The sequence below is a fragment of the Arvicanthis niloticus genome, chromosome X, assembly GCF_011762505.2.
Source record: "Arvicanthis niloticus isolate mArvNil1 chromosome X, mArvNil1.pat.X, whole genome shotgun sequence".
In the NCBI taxonomy this organism is placed as follows: Eukaryota; Metazoa; Chordata; class Mammalia; order Rodentia; family Muridae; genus Arvicanthis; species Arvicanthis niloticus.
In genome coordinates this window covers 60,542,637-60,561,455 of record NC_047679.1, presented here as the reverse complement: position 1 = coordinate 60,561,455, position 18,819 = coordinate 60,542,637, and the positions used below count along the sequence as shown (strand labels likewise).

General features: G+C 38.4%; 1 protein-coding gene across 3 annotated transcripts in view; it reads left to right on the top strand.

The window, feature by feature from the left end:
• The window catches only part of LOC117694677 (charged multivesicular body protein 1B2), a 49,137-nt gene extending 30,771 nt beyond the window's left edge, over window positions 1-18,366 (top strand). For all 3 annotated transcript variants that reach the window (XM_034485653.2, XM_076918810.1, XM_076918811.1), the window contains 6 exons: window positions 806-952; window positions 1,312-1,380; window positions 1,467-1,574; window positions 10,917-10,960; window positions 12,706-12,778; window positions 13,194-18,366. In XM_034485653.2, coding sequence (XP_034341544.1) covers window positions 806-952; window positions 1,312-1,380; window positions 1,467-1,574; window positions 10,917-10,960; window positions 12,706-12,778; window positions 13,194-13,238 — 486 coding nt within the window. In that variant the 3' untranslated portion in view covers window positions 13,239-18,366. The remainder of the gene's footprint in view (window positions 1-805; window positions 953-1,311; window positions 1,381-1,466; window positions 1,575-10,916; window positions 10,961-12,705; window positions 12,779-13,193) is intronic.
• Window positions 18,367-18,819: the final 453 nt, after the last annotated feature.

Here is an 18,819-nt window from a genome sequence, read left to right as displayed (position 1 = left end):
GTAGTTTTTTACTACACAAAAAAATCTGTATAATGCAGCCCTTAGAAATGATGATGTAGCTTTATTTTAATTTCAAGTGATTATTTTTTACACAAGAGAAAACAAGAAAGAAAACAGTGTATTCTATGCACCTACTTTTATATAAACTATAAACTATGTAGTTTATATATATACATGTGTTTATATACTGGGATAGTATATACTAAATTACAGTGAAATTAGCATGGAGATATGGCTAGGATCAATTTTTAACTTTTAGTTTCTATTATATAATATATATTACATATATTCTATATTTCTATTATATAATATATTTCTATTATATAATATATATTAAATATTAATATAATGTATATAATTATATATTATAATTATAATATATTTAATATATAATTATAATATAATATATATTGTATATATATATATATATTATATAATAATCAAGGTCTCACTGTGTAGCAGGGGAACTTGATATATAGATAAGGCAGTCCTCAAATTCAGAGTCAGCTTGCCTATGCCTCCTGACTGTGGAATTAAAAGTATGTGCTATGTACAGCATATTCTAATATCTTAAACTGTCAATACACATGTATTTTCTAATCATGAGAGTAAAAGAAAATAGGACTGTACATTATTCCTTTACCATTTTAATTATAATTAGCTATCAAAAGCTAATTTAAAGCTCTTATAGAGTTAATATGGTGTCATTTATATTTTTAAAATATCTGTACTTTTGCTCTTTGTCTTCACTGGTGTCTTAGTTTGTTATTTTTCTCCAACACTATTTTACTTCTGTTTAAAACAGGCCATTCAGAAGGGCAATACAGAAGTTGCGAGAATACATGCTGAAAATGCAATCCGTCAGAAAAACCAAGCAATCAATTTCTTGAGAATGAGTGCTAGGGTTGATGCTGTGGCAGCCAGAGTTCAAACTGCAGTAACAATGGGCAAGGTAATACTAAACATCTGTTAACCAAAGTGACATTGACTGAGTTCAAGGAGAATAAGAAGACTTACACAAACCACAAGTCTGTATCTATTGCAAGGTATTATAGGGTGTAAATAAAGAACTTCTTGGAAAAATGGACTTATTAGTGAAAAAAATTATTTTGGCAGTGGACTTTTCAACCATTTTATTAGCTGTTTACTAAGGAAACGTCGATAATATAAATTATTACCTATACCAAGATGCATAGATGTGGTTTTGTTATGAAAGAAGTTAGAGACAAATTTCCTAAGTTGATATATTAACAGTATGTTTAAAAGTTACCAAGTTTACATGTTGCTGAATCGGTTTTGTATTCCACATAGGTGACAAAATCCATGGCAGGTGTAGTTAAATCGATGGATGCTACACTGAGGAGTATGAACCTTGAGAAGGTAAACTATAAAGAAGTACCATTCTCACTTGATGTTTAGCTAGCATCTTTTCAGGATACATTTTTCTTATGACCATATCATTATAGATTTCTGCCTTAATGGACAAATTTGAACATCAATTTGAAACATTGGACGTTCAGACACAGCAGATGGAAGATACAATGAGTAGCACTACTACCCTCACCACACCACAGGTAAGAGAAATATCTTTACTTTCAGTGGTTTCTTAAAGCTGAATTGATCTGGCCATAGTGACACATGCTTGCTATCATAGTACTTAGGAGCTGAGGCAAGATTTCTAGGAGGTTGAGACCAGCCTGTGCCATGGAGTAAATTCCAGGCCAGCCTGGGTTACATAGTATAAACCACTCTTAAAACACAAATCACACACTTTTAAAATATAATGGTTTTATGAATATAAATCATCTCCTTACCTTATACAAGTAAAATGTATCCGAAGTGCAGGTGGGAAGCTTGCTACTGCTCAGCCCTCAGATTGTTAAGAATGTTTTAGAGGATAATGTTACCTAGCACCTAGCATGGTTTGTAATTCTGGTGCTTTTATTAGAGCACATATATAGAATCTAGAGCCTGTTTCTACATGCTGGCTAATGCTCTTATCTTATTAATAAAATTTAATAGGCACATAGTATTTGGATAACATGATATTTTGATACATACTTTGTTTAATGTTTAAATCAGTGCCCATATATCTGCTCAAATATTTAATATTTTAAATGTTTTAAAAATGGAAAATCCTTTCCCATAGTGTTTAGAAATATACATTATTGTTACCATAGTTACTCTTTTCACAGCAAAAAATTAATTCTAGACCCCATTTTTTGCTTGGGTTGCTTGGTTTATTGGTGGCTAGCTTCTTGAGGTCCTTATATATTTTGGATATTAGGACTCTATTGGATATATATTTCTTAGTCTTCCATCCAATACTGTGATCTTCATTTCCATTAAATTTCCTAAAAATTAACATAATTTTCTTCTTTGTGTTTAATAATTCTCTATTGTGTATATTTACTATATTTTCTTTGTCCATCTATCTGTTTGTGGAAAGAGAGGCTAATTCTATTACACAGCTATATTGGATAATGCTGAAATGGATAAGCTAATATTTATGTTGTATGCTGTCTTAAATTCCTTGAGGTATATACCCAGGAGTGGTATGACTGGATTATATGGTAATTGTATTTAGGTTTTTTTTAAGGACCCTCCATAATGGATTCTATAAGGGCTAAAAACTAATTTATATTCTTATCAATGGTAAATAACCTTTATCTCACATTCTGGTTAGCATTTATTGTTTGTTTTTTTTTCTGTCTTTTATAACTGAAAATAGACATTTTTTCATAAAATATGTTCTTATCACAATTTCTCCTCCCATTTCGTTCCCACCTCCAAACTCATATCCAAGTCCATGCCTCTTTCTCTGTCTTTAGAAAGCAGACAGGCAAATAAATAAGAAAACAAAGCAGAACAGAACAAAACATAACGTAACAGAGGAGAGGAGAGGGCATGAGAAGCACATACACACAGAAAGACACAGAGGCATTTTCAAGTATTCTCAGGGCTTCATGTCTTATATTTATGTTTTTGTTCCACCTTGAGTTGACCTTCATATGACATGAGAGGAGATTGCATTTCAGTATTTTGAATGCAGCTTTTGTAGCACCATATATTTAAATGGCTGGCATTTTTCCAGCACTTATGTCCAAAAATTCTTTTATCTGTAGTATTGGCATGGGTTTATTTCTATATGCTGACTCTGTTCCACTGGTCTGTCTTTCTTTTGGTCAGTGTCTGACACTGCTTTGGTTACTAGGTTTCTGTAGTATGTCTTAGTCAGATGCTGTTTTCCTTCTAGCTTTGACCATTTTATACCTTACATCTTTGACTACATGCATTGTTTTGCATATTGATATGGATTTTAGGATCTTTTGCCTAGTTCTATGAATACCACTATACAGCCACTATAATTTTGATGATAATTTCTACACAATGATGGTTCCTCCCCCTCTATGTAAAATCCCATCCCATCTTTACTTTTTAATGATGTATATATTAGAACAATTATAGCATTGCAATTAAATCATACCTCAGTGTTTAATTTTTTCCTTGGCCTAGGGTGATAGCCCATTGAGTAAGAGCACTTTACATACAAGCATGAGGACTAGTGTTCAAATCTCCTAAATAAGTATAAACAGTTAGGCATGGCACAGAGCATACCTATAACCCCAGTGTTGCAGTAGACAGAGACAAGAAAGATCTCTGAGGTTTAGTGACCATCAGTCCAACTCCAGGTTCAATGAGAAACCCTGGGTCATGTGAATAAGGTGGAGAGTGATACAATAGAGCATATGGTGTCCTCCTGTGCTGTCATACTTCTATGCAAGTGCATGTGTGCCTCCCCCATTTTCTTATTTTTCTTTCTATTATTTTAATTGGAAATAGATTTTTTCATACAATATATTTTTTATCAAATCATAATTTTTATTTTTTCACACAGGGGTTATAAACACAAAAAGGCAGGATGTGGGTTAGGGGATGACACAGGAGCATAGGTGTTCAGGGGGAGTACAGATATCTTCCAGAACAGGGTATCAGCAGATATTGGTGAGGATGTGGAGAAAGAGGAACACTCCTCCATTGTTGGTGGGATTGTAATCTGGTACAACCACTCTGGAAATCAGTCTGGCAGTTCCTCAGAAAATTGGACATACCATTACCTGAGGACCCAGCTATACCACTCCTGGGCATATACCCAGAAGATGCTCCAACATATAACAAGGACACATCCTCCACTATGTTCATAGCAGCCTTATTTATAATAGTCAGAAGCTGGAAAGAACCCAGATGTCCTTCAACAGAGGAATGGATATAGAAAATGTGGTACATCTCTCTCCCCCATTTTCATATCATGCATATGCACACATTTGCATAGGTAAAACACAAGTAGTTTCCTTCTTTTATCTCCTTCCTGCCTTCCCTCTCCTAGAACTAACCTTCTTCTCATCAACAATTCAATCGAATGCAAAATAATATAAGCAGGTTTTGACATTTTGTAATATTATTGGACAGAGTTAGCTAAATGAAAATATACATATCCTATAACCCAGGAATTACACTTCCAAGCTCATGCACCGTGCACCAAGTGGTTCCTTGTGTGTGAACAAACATATGCATACACACACACACACACACACACACACACACACACAAGAATATTCATTTAACCATTGTCTATGATAGAAATTAGAAAAAAGTAAATGTCCAGAAATTGAGTATATATGCTAAATTTACTATATTTATATATTTCAAGTGTCTATCAAAGAGGTATATTGAATGAACTACATCTCTAGATACCAATAAAATTTAGAAGATTAAGAAATGTAAGTTTTAAAATAATACTCAAATTTCAGGACACAGTGTTACTTTAGCTATGCACATAAACAAAGCTTGTTTATATGTTATTATATTGTGAATATTTTCTACATTTTGAAAACATTTTTGAATGAGTTCAAAGAACAAAAGAAAGTAAGGTCCCAACAATAAAATCAGTAGTTTTTTTTTTTTAAATCATGCAACTTATTACTGGTAGAACTGACCATACTTTAGAATTTCTTCTTGTGTTCTCAGACATTTTTAATAACTGCTTAAAAATGAGAAGAGATTTTTGATTAAACAGAATGTATTTCTTAAGAACTCTTATAATATAGTAAATGTGTCAATATGGACTACTTGTGTGTGCACCTGTGTAAGTAGTGTGTCTGGAAACACAGAGAGTTCCTCCAGGTGGGAAGTTATGCATGGCCTTGGCTCACTAAAGGCCTCTCCACAGTTCCTCACGATGCAGACCCAATTACATGAGAAAGTTCATGAGTTTTTACAGGTTTTAATGTCATGGTAGATGGTGGATGCATCTGGATGCACACCCCTAAACCCAGGGCAGACCTGAATTAAATAGGGAGGGAGAGAGGAGAGAGGGGCTGGGGAAGAATGCTTAATTGGCTCCACCCTCTGGCCTTCAGGTACCTCATTAGTATGTAATCTCTCTAGGGCCTGAGGCCTGTTTCTTGTGACTGTTGGCCATAGACCTCCCTGTGGGAGTGGTTGTTGGAGGGCTGAAGCTAAATGAAAAGAACCAGGGCCTGGGAACAGAGCTGAACTCCTGCCATCCAATAAGGTTCTGGGGTTCCATGCTTGTGCTCGACGAAGCACCCAGCTGCTTCTCACAGCCCACTGCCCCACAACTCCTCCTTTTTCCTTTTTTAAAAAAGAAGGGGGGGGGGGGTCACTGTAATTTGTAGTGAAAATTTTGGATGAGGAAGTCAAAAGAAAACACTGTGAAGGCCATAGGGTGTGGCACAATTAAGCCACAGGGTAAGGGGAGCTGGGAGTGGGGGTTAGGAAGGCAAGGGATCATTGAAACAATTAAACACCAGTGGTACAGTTTGAGGGTAATAACATCTGATTAATCTAGACAGACATTATGTTTTCCTTACTAACATGTAACTTTTAGCTATTTGACTTTGGCAAAAGAGTTCATCTGTAGCTGGAAGGGCTGGATCTGTCTTCTGTAGGACTCAGCATGTGCCTCTGGGTTTCAGCATGTGTCTCTGGGGTCATCAGAATGTATCTCTGGATCTCAGCTTGTGTGTCCGGGTCTCAGCGTGCATCTCTGGGGACTTCAGTCAGATGAGGTGGCTGGAAGAAGGCAGCTTGATGTCCCAGGCAGGTTCCAGGAGATGGTGTTGTCTCTGCTGTACTTGTGGGAGCACCTATAGGATAATGACAACAGGGAAGCAGCACCCCAGCAGGGGAATGTCTGCAAAGGGTGTGTAGCAAGCATTAGGCTACTTGGGAGGAAGCACATCATGGTCTGTCATTGAGATCCTAGAAAAGCAAAGGTATTTGAGGAAGTTTTAGTCCTGAAAGGTACCTTTGAGTCTGTTTTTGATGGCTGAGTAAGAAAAATATCATGTTAATTATGTATCTGGGGCAGGCAGCAACATTTTGTCTGTAAAGGAAACTAGTTGTTAATTAAGAGCTGAAAAATGATGATCAGCATGTTGATTTAACCTGTGGAAGTAGATTAGATGGCTTTTGAACCTTAAATCTTAAAAGTTGGAAAAAATGTTGGACATATATCACAAGTGTTAGAGAGAAAAAGAGACATTTAAACAAAAAAAAAAAAACAAGAAAATTTTTAGTTGAGAAGCATGAACATTGTCGCTTTAGATGTTCCTGTTAGGGAGAAAAGGAAACATTTAAACTTTTTGGTTGAAAAACGGGAACATTGTTGTAGGTCTTCCTGTTGGAGAAAAGTAGCACTAATGGAGGGTTTAGAAGCAGTGGGGGAAGGGCCTGCCCTGCCATGTGGTAGCTATCCCATCATGTGGTGGCTGGGTGTTCTAGCAAAGAGGCCCCCTATATTCCCCATTTGTTTTTCTTAGCCAGTAAATCCTAAATGTAGAGAAGGAAAAGAAAGGCCAAACTTGGAAAAAGCTCAAAGCAAGAAACATAGGGGCTTGTTAGGAGAGTCAGAAGCAGTGAGATTCTGTGTAAAAGACTGAGTCAAAGGAGACAAGTGGGAGCTGGGTTTGAGCCTTGCAGCTCTTGGGAGAAACTAGCAGTTTCTCTAGGCTCAACCGGGAGTTTTTAACCAAGCAAAAGAAACTGTCTAAGGAACACAGGGCTGGGTACAAGCAGGGTTTTGCCCCTGTTGCTTCAGGCAAGCTGGCTAAGCCAAATAGCTGTAGCCTGCTGCATATGACAGGGGGAGCAGGGGAAGAAGCTGCCTGGCAGGGTGCTGAGGACTAGAGTTTGGAGGCATCAATCTTGAGAAGTTAGCAGTGACTAACCCATGGGGGAGGGGCAGAGAGTGGAGATTAGGAAATCATCTTGTTGAGTTGGAGAACACCTGGGGAGAGTGAAAGAGAGAAAGAAACCTACACTAGCAGGGAGTGCACAAAGACTGAAGTCAACTCCTGAGAGCTCATAACAAAAGGGAAATCTCTCACCTAAGGGAAAGTCTTAGAAGGAGGGTCGCAGCAGGTGCTGTGGCCTGAAAGACAGTTGTTAGCTGTGAAGGATCCCTCTCTGTGGAGCTGGGGGATGGGCAAAGTGGAGGCTAGGGAGTCGCTGCCATCTTGTCCTTGACCTGGAGAGCACGTGGAGGAGAGGGAGAGACAGGGAGAAAGAGGAAGAGAGAGGAATTAAAGCAGAGAAGCTGACCGGGAACACACACATAGAGAGAGAGAGAGGAACCTAGTCTTTTGAACTAGGCCGGAGCTAGTGATAGCTAAGAGTTAAGAGAAAAGAAGCTAGCAAGGAACATGTAGAGAGAGGGGAGACAAAAAGAAGCCTGCCTAGTCTTGTGAACTAGGCTGGGGGTTACTCACTATCCTGGAGTTTCATGGAGAGGCTTTTTTGTGGGTACCATCAGGGGGGCACTATTGGAGCTGGCTCTGCCTGTGTCCTCTACCACCTGTAGGGAAGGATGTAGGCTCCAGTGTGGGCAGGCATGAGTCTCTGTTGTGTTGTGGGTTTGCAAGTCTGCCACAACTCAGTCAACTGGAATTGTGGCTCAGCATGGCAGAAACAGAAGTGTGGGATCTTTGACTGAGGTGGATCCGATCTATACCAGCGGGCGCTACAGACCCCATGCAGGGGATGTTCTCATTCAGTCTGAAGTTCCATGGGGTGCAGAACTCTTGGATGGGGACTCCCAGGCAAGAAGGCTTTCGGGGATCAACTGGTCTCAGACTCTTGGGCTCCCAGGCACCACTGAAAGCAGAAGAGTTAAGACTGGGGGCATGCAGGCTGGACCTGCCTGCAGCCAAGAGGGGTGAGAGGGAAAGCTCTGGCGGCACCCCACAGGGTGACCGTCACTTGGCAGGGTCAGCTAGCTTGGTTGACTCAGTGAGGATGATTAGCTAGCATGTGGGCATAGGCATGGCTTCTTGAATATTGTTGGGCCGTTGTGATTCCCACAGCTCCAAAGAGACTGGAGTCCGGGAGTTTTGACTGAGTTCACACCTCTCAGTGCAGCAGGGCCTGGCCCAGTGTGGGGAAGTCTCAGTCTGGTTCCACAGGGGTGCAGAGTTCTTGGATTGGGGATCCCTGGGCCCTGGAGGTGGCCAGGTACCGACTGGTCTCAAGCCCTCAGGCTTTTAGACTGCCAAGAGGCTTCGGAAGGACGGAGGCGGGGGGGGGGGGGGGGGGGGGGGGGGGGGCATGTGGGAGCATGACTGGCTAGCCCACAGCCAAGAGAAATGAGGGGAAGGGGAGAATAAAGAGGCCCTGGCAGCACCCCACAGGAGAAAGGTTACTGTACTTGTTTGGTTGCATGGGTGATCGAGTCCTGTCACACATTGGTCGTGCCAGCTGTGGGTAATTGTTGCTGGGAACTCTGAATGTTCCTCACACCTGGCTGTAAGTAATTGACTGGGAATTGCTAAGGGTTCCTCCAAGGGGAAGTTAGGCATGGCTACTGTGGCTCCATGGTTCTTCACTGCACAGTCCCAATGACACGAGAAAGTCCATGGGTTTTAACAAGCTTTAATGTCATGGTGGATGGTGGATGGATCTGGATGCACACGCCCCCCCCCCCCCAAACCCAGGGCAGACCTGAGTTAAATAGGGAGGGGGGGGGCTGGGGAAGAATGCTGAATTGGCTCCACCCTCTGGCCTTCAGGTACCTCATTAGTATGTAAATCTCTCTAGGGCCTGAGGCCTGTTCCTCATGACTGTTGGCCATAGACCTCTCTGTGGGAGTGGTTGTTGGAGGGCTGAAGCTAAATGAAAAGAACCAGGGCCTGGGAGCAGAGCTGAACTCCTGCCATCCAATAAGATTCTGGGGATCCAAGCTTGTGCTCGACAAAGCACCCAGCTGCTTCTCACATCCCACCACTCCACACACCTGTAAACCTAGGACTTGGAAGCTTGAAACCAGTGAACCTCAAGTTTCAGGAATTCCAGACCACACTAAGTTACATAGTGAAGCCCTGTGCCAAGAAAGCAATAATAATAAAGCAGCCAAAAATCCATATGAGATTGGTTCCAAGATCCCTAATAAGCATCAATACCCAATGATGCTCTATTTCCCTATTTATAGTTCTAGTGTTTGCATATAACACATATACATCTCATACAATATTAATTGTCTCTTAATTACAAGTAATGCCTAGCACAATGTAAGTGTTGTAGTTCACTTTCTGAATTGTAGAAATGTTAGCAAAGTAAAGTCTGTAAATTATGGGCACAATTTCTTCTCTGAATACTTATGGTTTGCAATTATCTAAGCCTATAGTCAAACCTGTATAGAGTTCTGTGCCATAGATACATAATGTAAGTACATTTTGTCTGTTAATATTTTTTCAAAAGTCAATATCATGTCAGATTTGAGTTATTTTATAGAATAATAAATCTAAGCTAATTTAAATCTATCACATACAACTAAGCTGGATTATGATGGAACTTTATAAGTTAGATGACTCCCTTGCTATCTTTACTCAAGAGATGTGATTCTGACTGCCAGCATTGTTCAGACAACTTCAGTATTAGGTTTTAAATCTTAATGTTCCTGAAAAAGCAGAAACAGCTTGTCCTACCACTTCATAGTACTTGGGAGCTAGGGAAGAAAGGGACTGAGGAGCACACTCTAGGCTGCCTGCCTCAGCCATTGGAGTACCACATTTTAAATGTTCTAGGGCTGGCCCCTTCCACTGTCACCATTGAGAAATGGTTCCCCTCAGTAAAGAAACTTACCAGAAGTTTGCATTTGTACCTCTGCTTCAGCCACTAGGAACCATAGAGAAGCTCATCCTCAACCTTGTACCTCTGACCCTCAGGAAAAAAGTGGTTTTAACCCAGAATTGTGAGTGAACTCTAAACTAGAAAAGGTTCTTGGGAAAACAGGCCAAGACAGGGCCTGGGTCAATTAAGTGTTACCAAGTTAAAGTGAAAGACAATAAACTGCTTTTCTTCATTTTTTTATCTTCTCTTTGTAGTTTTTCTAGTTCCTGTGGCTTATAATGTAAAATCAGTTGCTAATATTTTTCTGAGTAAATATTTATTTCCCATAAAAATAAAATAAAATAAAACTTAACATTCAGTAAGTTGTGCTCTGAAATGGTATAGCGCCCTCTTGTGGCAAAAATATTTTTAAAGGTTTGTTTTAAGTTTTTCAGGGCAAGAAGAGTGTGTGTGTGTGTGTGTGTGTGTGTGTGTGTGTTGTTTGTTTTATTTTACAAAAGATTTATTATTTTACTTTTGATTATGTGGGGGTGAGAGAACTGTGTACTAGTGACAACATATTCCTGTGAAGGACAGAGGAATTATATCCTCCAGGTTTTAGAGTTAAAGGCAGTTATGAGCCTCTGGATGTGGTTACTAGGAACTGAAAGGCTGAGCCATCTCTCTGTCCCCTAAAATTGAAGTTCACTTTCCCAAGCCAAACCAAAACCAAAAACCATCCAGAATCCAATACTACAAAACTATAAATTCATGTTTTCTTATTTTAGAACCAAGTGGATATGCTGCTTCAGGAAATGGCAGATGAAGCTGGGTAAGGTGTTGCTATTCAAGTCCTTCTAAATAATCTCTATTTGAAATTTAGAGGTCCTAAATGTTGATGAAATGAGGTTAGGGCAGTGCACAGAAGTTCTGCATAGTATATGTGAAGCCCTGGACTGAAGAAGCATAAGCACTTCTAAAAATTTGCTATGGATTCAAAACTTTGTCTTTAAACCCATTAGTTCAATTTGGAGTTTTGACTTTTTGTGGAGATACTGTTTCAAGGTCTTTTAACAGTTACCCATTTTCTAGTCTCTCTCTCTCTCTCTCATACACACACACACACACAAACACACACACACAAATGTGAATTTTCAAACCATAATGGCACCATCTCCATCAAGTCTCTGGAGATAGATTCATTCAGAGTGTGATATTAAGGAATACTTGGAGATGGTCCAGGGTAAGGATGCAGCACCATTTCTCTCAGTTATGTCAACTATATGTCTCTATATATTGCTAGCTATTTCTTGGGAAAATGAAACCAGTATTGAGAAATTAATTCAGTAACTGGAGCAAGAGAAGCAGATAGAACCACTGATACAGAAACATTAATTTCCAGCATTAAGGACTTTTAGTTATCCAGTTGTTTGAGTTAACAATTTTCATAATGAAATTTTAGTATACTGTATGTTTGTCTTTCTAAAAAACAATCTGCCAATAGCATCCCTTAATGCCATTTAAAATTACTGTTTTACTTATAGAATGTTCATGCTAAAATACACTATTTTAGAGACAAACAGAAAAACTAGTTTATATCCTAAAAGAATAGTGCAACAGGGATTAAGGTCATGGTCCTTAGAGGTCAATGAACAACAGCCCTAGATCTAAGCATATACTATCTCGTTCACTAGAGTGATATGAACTTGAGACGATTGCATTAAGTTTTAAAAAAAAAAAAAACATTGTATAGTTGGATGAATTTCTTGGTTCTTCAAGGCCCTCTGAATCAACTGAGCCAGACTCATGTGAGCTCACAAAAACTGAAACAGCAAGCATAGGGCCTACACAGTTTGCACCAGGTCCTCAGCATGTATGTTATACAGCTTAGTATTATATGGGACCTTTGAGTGTATAAACAAATGAGTCTCTGATCCTTGTGCCTCTTTTCCTTCTGTTGGGTTGCCTTGTCCAGCCTCCATGTGATGATTCATGCTTCATTTTAGTATGCTTTATTTTGTTATATTTACTTGTTATGTCTTAGAAGCCTATTATTTTCTAATGAGAAAGAAAAAGGGAGTGGATACAGAAGGGAGAAGAGGTAGGGAAGAACTAGGCAGAGTAGAGGGAGGGAAAACTATAATCAAGACATAGTTTATGAAAGAAGATTCTATTTCCAGTAAATGAAAAATTATACTTTGGATTTAAAAATAATGAAACTAAATAAAAAATAAATAAAATGAAAAATCTAAAACAATTTTAATCAAAAAAGGGAAATTCTTGGTTCTATTAAGAGAATTCAGGAACTGAACACTAAACTAGATTTAGATCCTAAAGTTACTTTTATCTGGCTCAAGGAAAATGTAGACTCAAGGAAAATACTTAAAGGTCATCAGTCATGTATCCAAAATCATTTTGAAGACATTCAAGTTCTATTTACATGTAAACATGGTTTTATTTTTACTTAAAGTAATAAAAGTTTATAGTGTTCAAGTCTGCAGTGCCTATATGATTATTATAAAATATCTATGTTAACATTTATTTACTCTGATTATTTTTAATTTTATCTTTATTTAGCCTTGATCTCAATATGGAGCTACCACAGGGTCAAACAGGGTCTGTTGGTGCAAGCGTTGCTTCTACAGAACAGGTAGAGGTCAAATTTTATTTTAATTCATATACTTGCTTTATATTTAAATTAAAATTTAGGAAATGTATATTTATATGCAACATATATATTTGCATACAAGAAAACATTCACCTTTTTTATGAACAGTATTTTTCTACTATGACACATCATTATAAATGAAGAAAATATGAGAAGCTGTTAGCTATGTAATGGTGGGCATTTTCAGTTTTCATGCACATTAAATTTTTTATATTGTTTTGCTAACCTTCATACTCTCTAAGTTCCACTTCTTTTGAGATATTTAAAAAACTAAATGCCTAACATTTATATAAATTTTATGAGACTTTAAATTGTATTAAAATAGAAGAGGATTAAAATTTTATGCTTAAAATATTTGTTACAGCCTTTGATAATTTGTAAATTTGTCTTCCTCTAGGATGAACTGTCACAGAGGCTTGCTCGTCTTCGTGATCAAGTGTAACTTAAATAACTGGTGCTTCTGCTTCCTCCACGTATTTCTGAAACATCATTTTTGTGTGTATATATAGATAAGTTGTATTCTAGTTACAAAAACATCATACATGACAAAATGTTCAGACAACATATGTGATGCTTTCTTTTGCCTTGTGTATTTCACAGTGCATTGAGAAATTCCAAGGAATTTCCATATTGGCAGATTTTATAGTTCTATATATTATGTGTAAAAGTGTGAGGGACATATTTTTGTAGAAGTCTGTGGCAAAGCTAGCATTAGTTTTCTGTATATTATACATCTTCCTCAAATATTAGAGCAAACATCTATCACCAAAGTACTGCTAAGTAAAGTAATTTTGTCAGAATAATGTATAGAATAAAGGCTTTGTTTTTACTTATTGAAAGTAACTTTCAATTATTGTCTGTGATGAAATTTGATTTTGTAAAAATAAAAACAGGGAAAGCATGTTCATTTAATATGTTTACCAGAACATAATCCAGGACATCTTATTTTAAGTATCAAAAAATAGACTGTATCAATTTCTATGGGAGTTTTGAAAATAATTTTTATTTTGTATGTATGGTTGTTTTGCCTGCATGTTTGACTGTGTACTTACTTGAGTGTCTGGTGCCCACAGAGGCCAGAAGTGGATGTTTGATTCTCCTGGAACTAGAGTCACAGAGTTGTGAGCCAAAATGTGGATGCTGGGATTCAAACCCATCTCTTCTAAAAGACCAGTCAGTGCTCTTAACTCCTGAGCCATGTGTCTAGCCTCTGTTTTGTTTTGTTGTTTTTTGCTTGTTTATTTTAGAGATAGGGCATAAATATATAGCCCAGAATAGCCTGAAACTCAGTGAGCCTTCAGCCTTGGTCTCTAGGTATATACCATAACACCTTGCTCATTTTCTATGATTTTAGAGGGGTGTGTTGTTATGCACATTAGTTATTTTTTCTGTTTATGCTAAACACTATGTCCAAAAGTGGCTTATGGAAGAAAGAAGGTATTTTGGGTTATGGTTTCAGGGGGATTAGTGATCCATCATGGTGGGAAGGCGTGGCAGCAAGAGCAGGAAGCTGAGCTGTTACATGTTCAATGGCATACACAAAGCAAAAAGAACAGGCTGAAAGTGTGACAGGCCTAAAAGCTCTCAAAGCCCACCCCAGTCACATACTTTGTTTAGTAAAGTTGCATATACCTTCTCCAAAAGGCACCACCAACTGGGAAACAGTTATTCAAATGCTTGAGCATATGGAAAATATTTCTGGTTCAGACAACCACATTCCTCTCCCTGACTTCCATAGACTCACAGCTATATCATAGTGCAAAATGTATCTAGTCTAACTTTAAAAAGTGATGATGCCCATTATTTTAAAGATGATGCCCATCATCTTTCTCAGTCTCAATACTGTTTGAAATTTCAAAAGTCCAGCATCTCTTGTGAGGCTCAAGGCAATCTCTTAACTGTAGCCACTGATAATATCTAAAAGTAAACAATATACTTCCAACCAACAATAGCACAGATTATACATTATCATTTTAAAAGAGAAGAATGGGGATAGAGTGAGGAAGCACTGTACTACAGAAAGACTGAAAGCTCACAGGGCATAAAAATAAGCAAATCCTGTAGCTCTGTTTCGGATGTCTGGGACTACTGTCAAAGGGCCTGGATGGCTTAACCCCTCCAGCTTTGCTACCTGATACAACAGCTCATTCTCTAGTACCAGCATCTATATTAGTTACTTTTCTGTTGCTCTGATTAAGCACCATGACCAGAAGCAATTTATAAATGAAAGAGTTTATTTTGGCCTACAGTTCCAGGGGGATAAGAAAGAATCCACCATGGCAGGGAGGCATGATAGCAGGGGCAAGAAGCCAAGAGATCATGCTGTCCATGGTAATATAAAGCAGAGAGAGCCAACTTCAAGTGTGGCAAGACAATAAATACACTTTCAGTGCCTGTTGCTGGCAAAATAATTCCTCCAGCAGAGTTGTACAATGACCTGTATCATAACCTTCCCAACTAGTGACCAAAGTTTCAAATCTGTGAGCCTATGGGAGGCATTTTTCATTTAAGCTACCACATTATGTAAGCACAGTAAATATTTACTCCGTTTTCATCAACTGTTAAGTTTAAATTATTACAGTTTTAGCTAGTAATTTAATGATGACTATTCATTGATTTTTTAAGACGTCTTAATGGACAGTTTATTACATAAGTAAAAAAAATTCTGCAAAGTTAATCCAAAGTTTATATTGGGACACCCTAGGTCCCCATAGAAGAAATTTGATGTACTAAAGTATTTATGGCATAAAGAATGTGTTCTCTGTTGGTGTGAATTAAATATTTTCTGTTCCTTTAACCTGAATAAAAATTGTTAGACTTGTTACTACCACTTAGCTCCACAGCTAACTACTGTTCATCCTTTTATGTTACATCCATGTCCCAGCAGCACATCAGTCACCTCACAAGGTCCTGAAAATCTGCCTCCAGGGGATTCAGTGACCTTCCCTGGTCACCACAGGGTACCTGGACTCATGTGTAGATGCACACACACACACACATAATTTTAAAATAAAAATATATTGGACATGGTCACACATACCTTTATTCCCAGCATTCGGGAGACAGAGGCTATGAGTTCCAGGCCAGCCCAAGATGCATGAGTCCACATCTCAAAAAATATTTTTAAAACATTGATGAGGCAAGTAAGATAGTTGAGTAGGTATAGGCACTTGCCACCAAGCCTGGCAACCTGAGTTCAGTTCCTATGACCCAGGGTGGATGTAGAGATCCAGCTCCTGCAACTTGTCCTCTGACCTTCACATTCCATTGCAAGCACACACTTTTTAAAATTAAAAACTACATTGATGAGCAGTTTATTTTACCTTTCATTTGCTCATCCTTTTATCATTGTAATGAAAATGTACCTCTTAGACTTTATTCCTAAACCAGTAACCTAAGCATGTGATGGTATCATTTGGTTGAACATATATACACAGATGCTTAAAACATCTTGTTGCACTTTCCCCTCTTGGATAAAAGGCTGATGATAATTCTCCATTTCTTCATGTGTCTTAATGCTTAAAGCCATCTGGTTGCCTGTGAACCATTTTAGGTAACATTATGGACTATGTTATTTTACCTGGTTAATTGATTATTCACAAATGCCACATGGAGAAGAAGGAATGAGAGATGGAAAAGTTAACTCTTAAGAAAAGATGTGGGTTTTAGGAAATTTTCAGGAAGGAGCATCTGTATTATTGGGAGAAGGCAAAATGAAATGATAGACTAAGAGAAGCAAGCTCACCAGCTTCCTATGGATTAATAATATTTGTTGCTAATGATTTCAAGAGAAACTGAAAAAGAGTCCCATTTAAAATGTCTAATAGGACCTAGAGAGATGGCTCAGAGTTAAGAGTACTGGCTTCTCTTGCAAAGGACCTGGGTTCAGTTCCCAACGCCCACATGGAGGCTCACAACTGTCTGTAACTCTAGTCCCAGGGCATCCAACCTCCTTGTTTTAATGTCTATGGGTTTCTTTGCACATATGGTGCATGAACATGTGCATTCGGACATGCATGAATAAATATTTTTGAAGTTATATTAACTCATACTATTTTTGACAGGATTTTGCAGTCTAGTTTTTCATAATAATAATTATTATTTGGTTATTCAAAACTCATTCTTCTAATACTAATTGAGAGTGTACTTGCTATATGCTATGACAGTTTGGTTTTTTGAGACTGAAGAGAGGCAGAGCAAGATATTCTCATTTTCTAGATAACTGCAATTGAAGATACTAAATGATCTCTACAAGATCAGGCCCAGCTCACCTGTGGAGCTGAACTCCAGGAGTTTCACTACTTTTTCTGTTGCTTATGGCATTCATTGCTCACATGCCACCTACAAACTAGCTTATCTTACCTGGTTCCAAAAAAGGAGAGCAGATGAGGAATGGTTAACTGCATTGTCATGTGCATTCAAAACAAAATTATTTGTCATCTACTGTTTTGGAAAATATTTGGGGGTTTCTACTCCACCTTAGATCATTTAGTTCCCAAATAAAAGATTCAAAACCTTTATAATAAGCTTTGTAGCACTAGAGCTGGGCAGATATCAACCGTCTGTACTATTTTGTCTACTTTCCTGTCAATAATCCTGAAATACCACTTGCCATGTTCTGCCTAGGCCACTCGTACTCCAACAGGTGGATCTTCATGGCTATGCATTCATGATCTATCTACCCCATGGTGCCTTCTTCCTCCTCCTCTCTGCCTTGTGGTCTCTGCCTCAGACCACCAGCTTGGAAACTGAAGCCCCGCCTACCACTCTTTTGCCCAGCTATAGGCTGTAGACATCTTTATTCAACCAATAGTTTTAAATTAAGGAGCAAGGTTTGCACAACCTTATATGTGAGGATTTACTTGACCTTGGGATACAGAATTTAGCATTACAATACATAGCAACAGACCACTCCTCAACAATTGGCTGTATTTCTGATTTCCCACTATTCAGTGTTCCTTCCTTAGAGGTACTTTTCATAAAAATTCCTTGAAATACTTACACTATTAATAGTATCACCAATTCCTTCAGTATGACCTTATCTAAATTCAGTAACTCAAATGCCTCGTTCTAGCAAAATATCTGAAATAAAACAAGCCCATGTAAATTTTGACTGGAGTAGAGATTAACATGGATAAAGTCAACCTCCCAGAAATAGAATTGGGGTGGAATTGGAAGACTAAGGCTAAGTATTATAAAGGGAGTACATTGTGTGGACTTTGTTTGGAAAGACATGGGAAGAATCTGCTACCGATAAATTTTGTCAGTCTCTATGGTACATAGAGTCTGTCTTAGCTCTCATAGATGTGATTACTTCAACATCTGTTAAGGTTAAGTGCAATCTACCTACCCTTAGTTTATTTGTTATATCTTTATCACTCACACTAGAAAATAACTTAATGTCTATGGTTTTATTGGGAGAGAATTAGATCTCAACTGTCTTAATGTATTTGACAGGACTTAGTGTACACCTGAATTTGACATGTCAGTAGCATCTTTGCCAAACTGGAGAGAATGTGAATGATGGATATTTCAGTGTTCAATAAACAGTTCTAGAATGATTATTTGAAGTTGGCTGTACTGTGTAACTAAATCACATTTAGATCAGCTTTTGATAGGTTTCAAAGGGGAACCTGAAACATAAAGCTAATGTATTGTAGTATCTCTACGAGTATACTGCTCCAAATGGCAATATCAGTTTTACACAAGCAACTTGTCATGAAAGCATATTATTATTAAGCCAAGTGTAGTAGTTATAAATACTTGTAATCCCATTGCTCAGGAAGCTGAAGAAAAGAGGAAAAGATGAGAGGGGAGGGGAGGGGAGGGAGGGGGAGAAGACGGGAGAGGAGGGGGGAGGGGGGAGAGAGGGGGAGGGGGAAGAGAGGGGGAAGGGGAGGGGGAGGAGCGAGAGGGGGGAGGGGAGAGGAGGGGAAGGGGAGAGGAGAGGAGAGAGGAGGGGAGGGGAGGGGAGGGGAAAGGAGGAGAGAGAGGACACCTTATAGTTGTGGCAGTGTATTTTC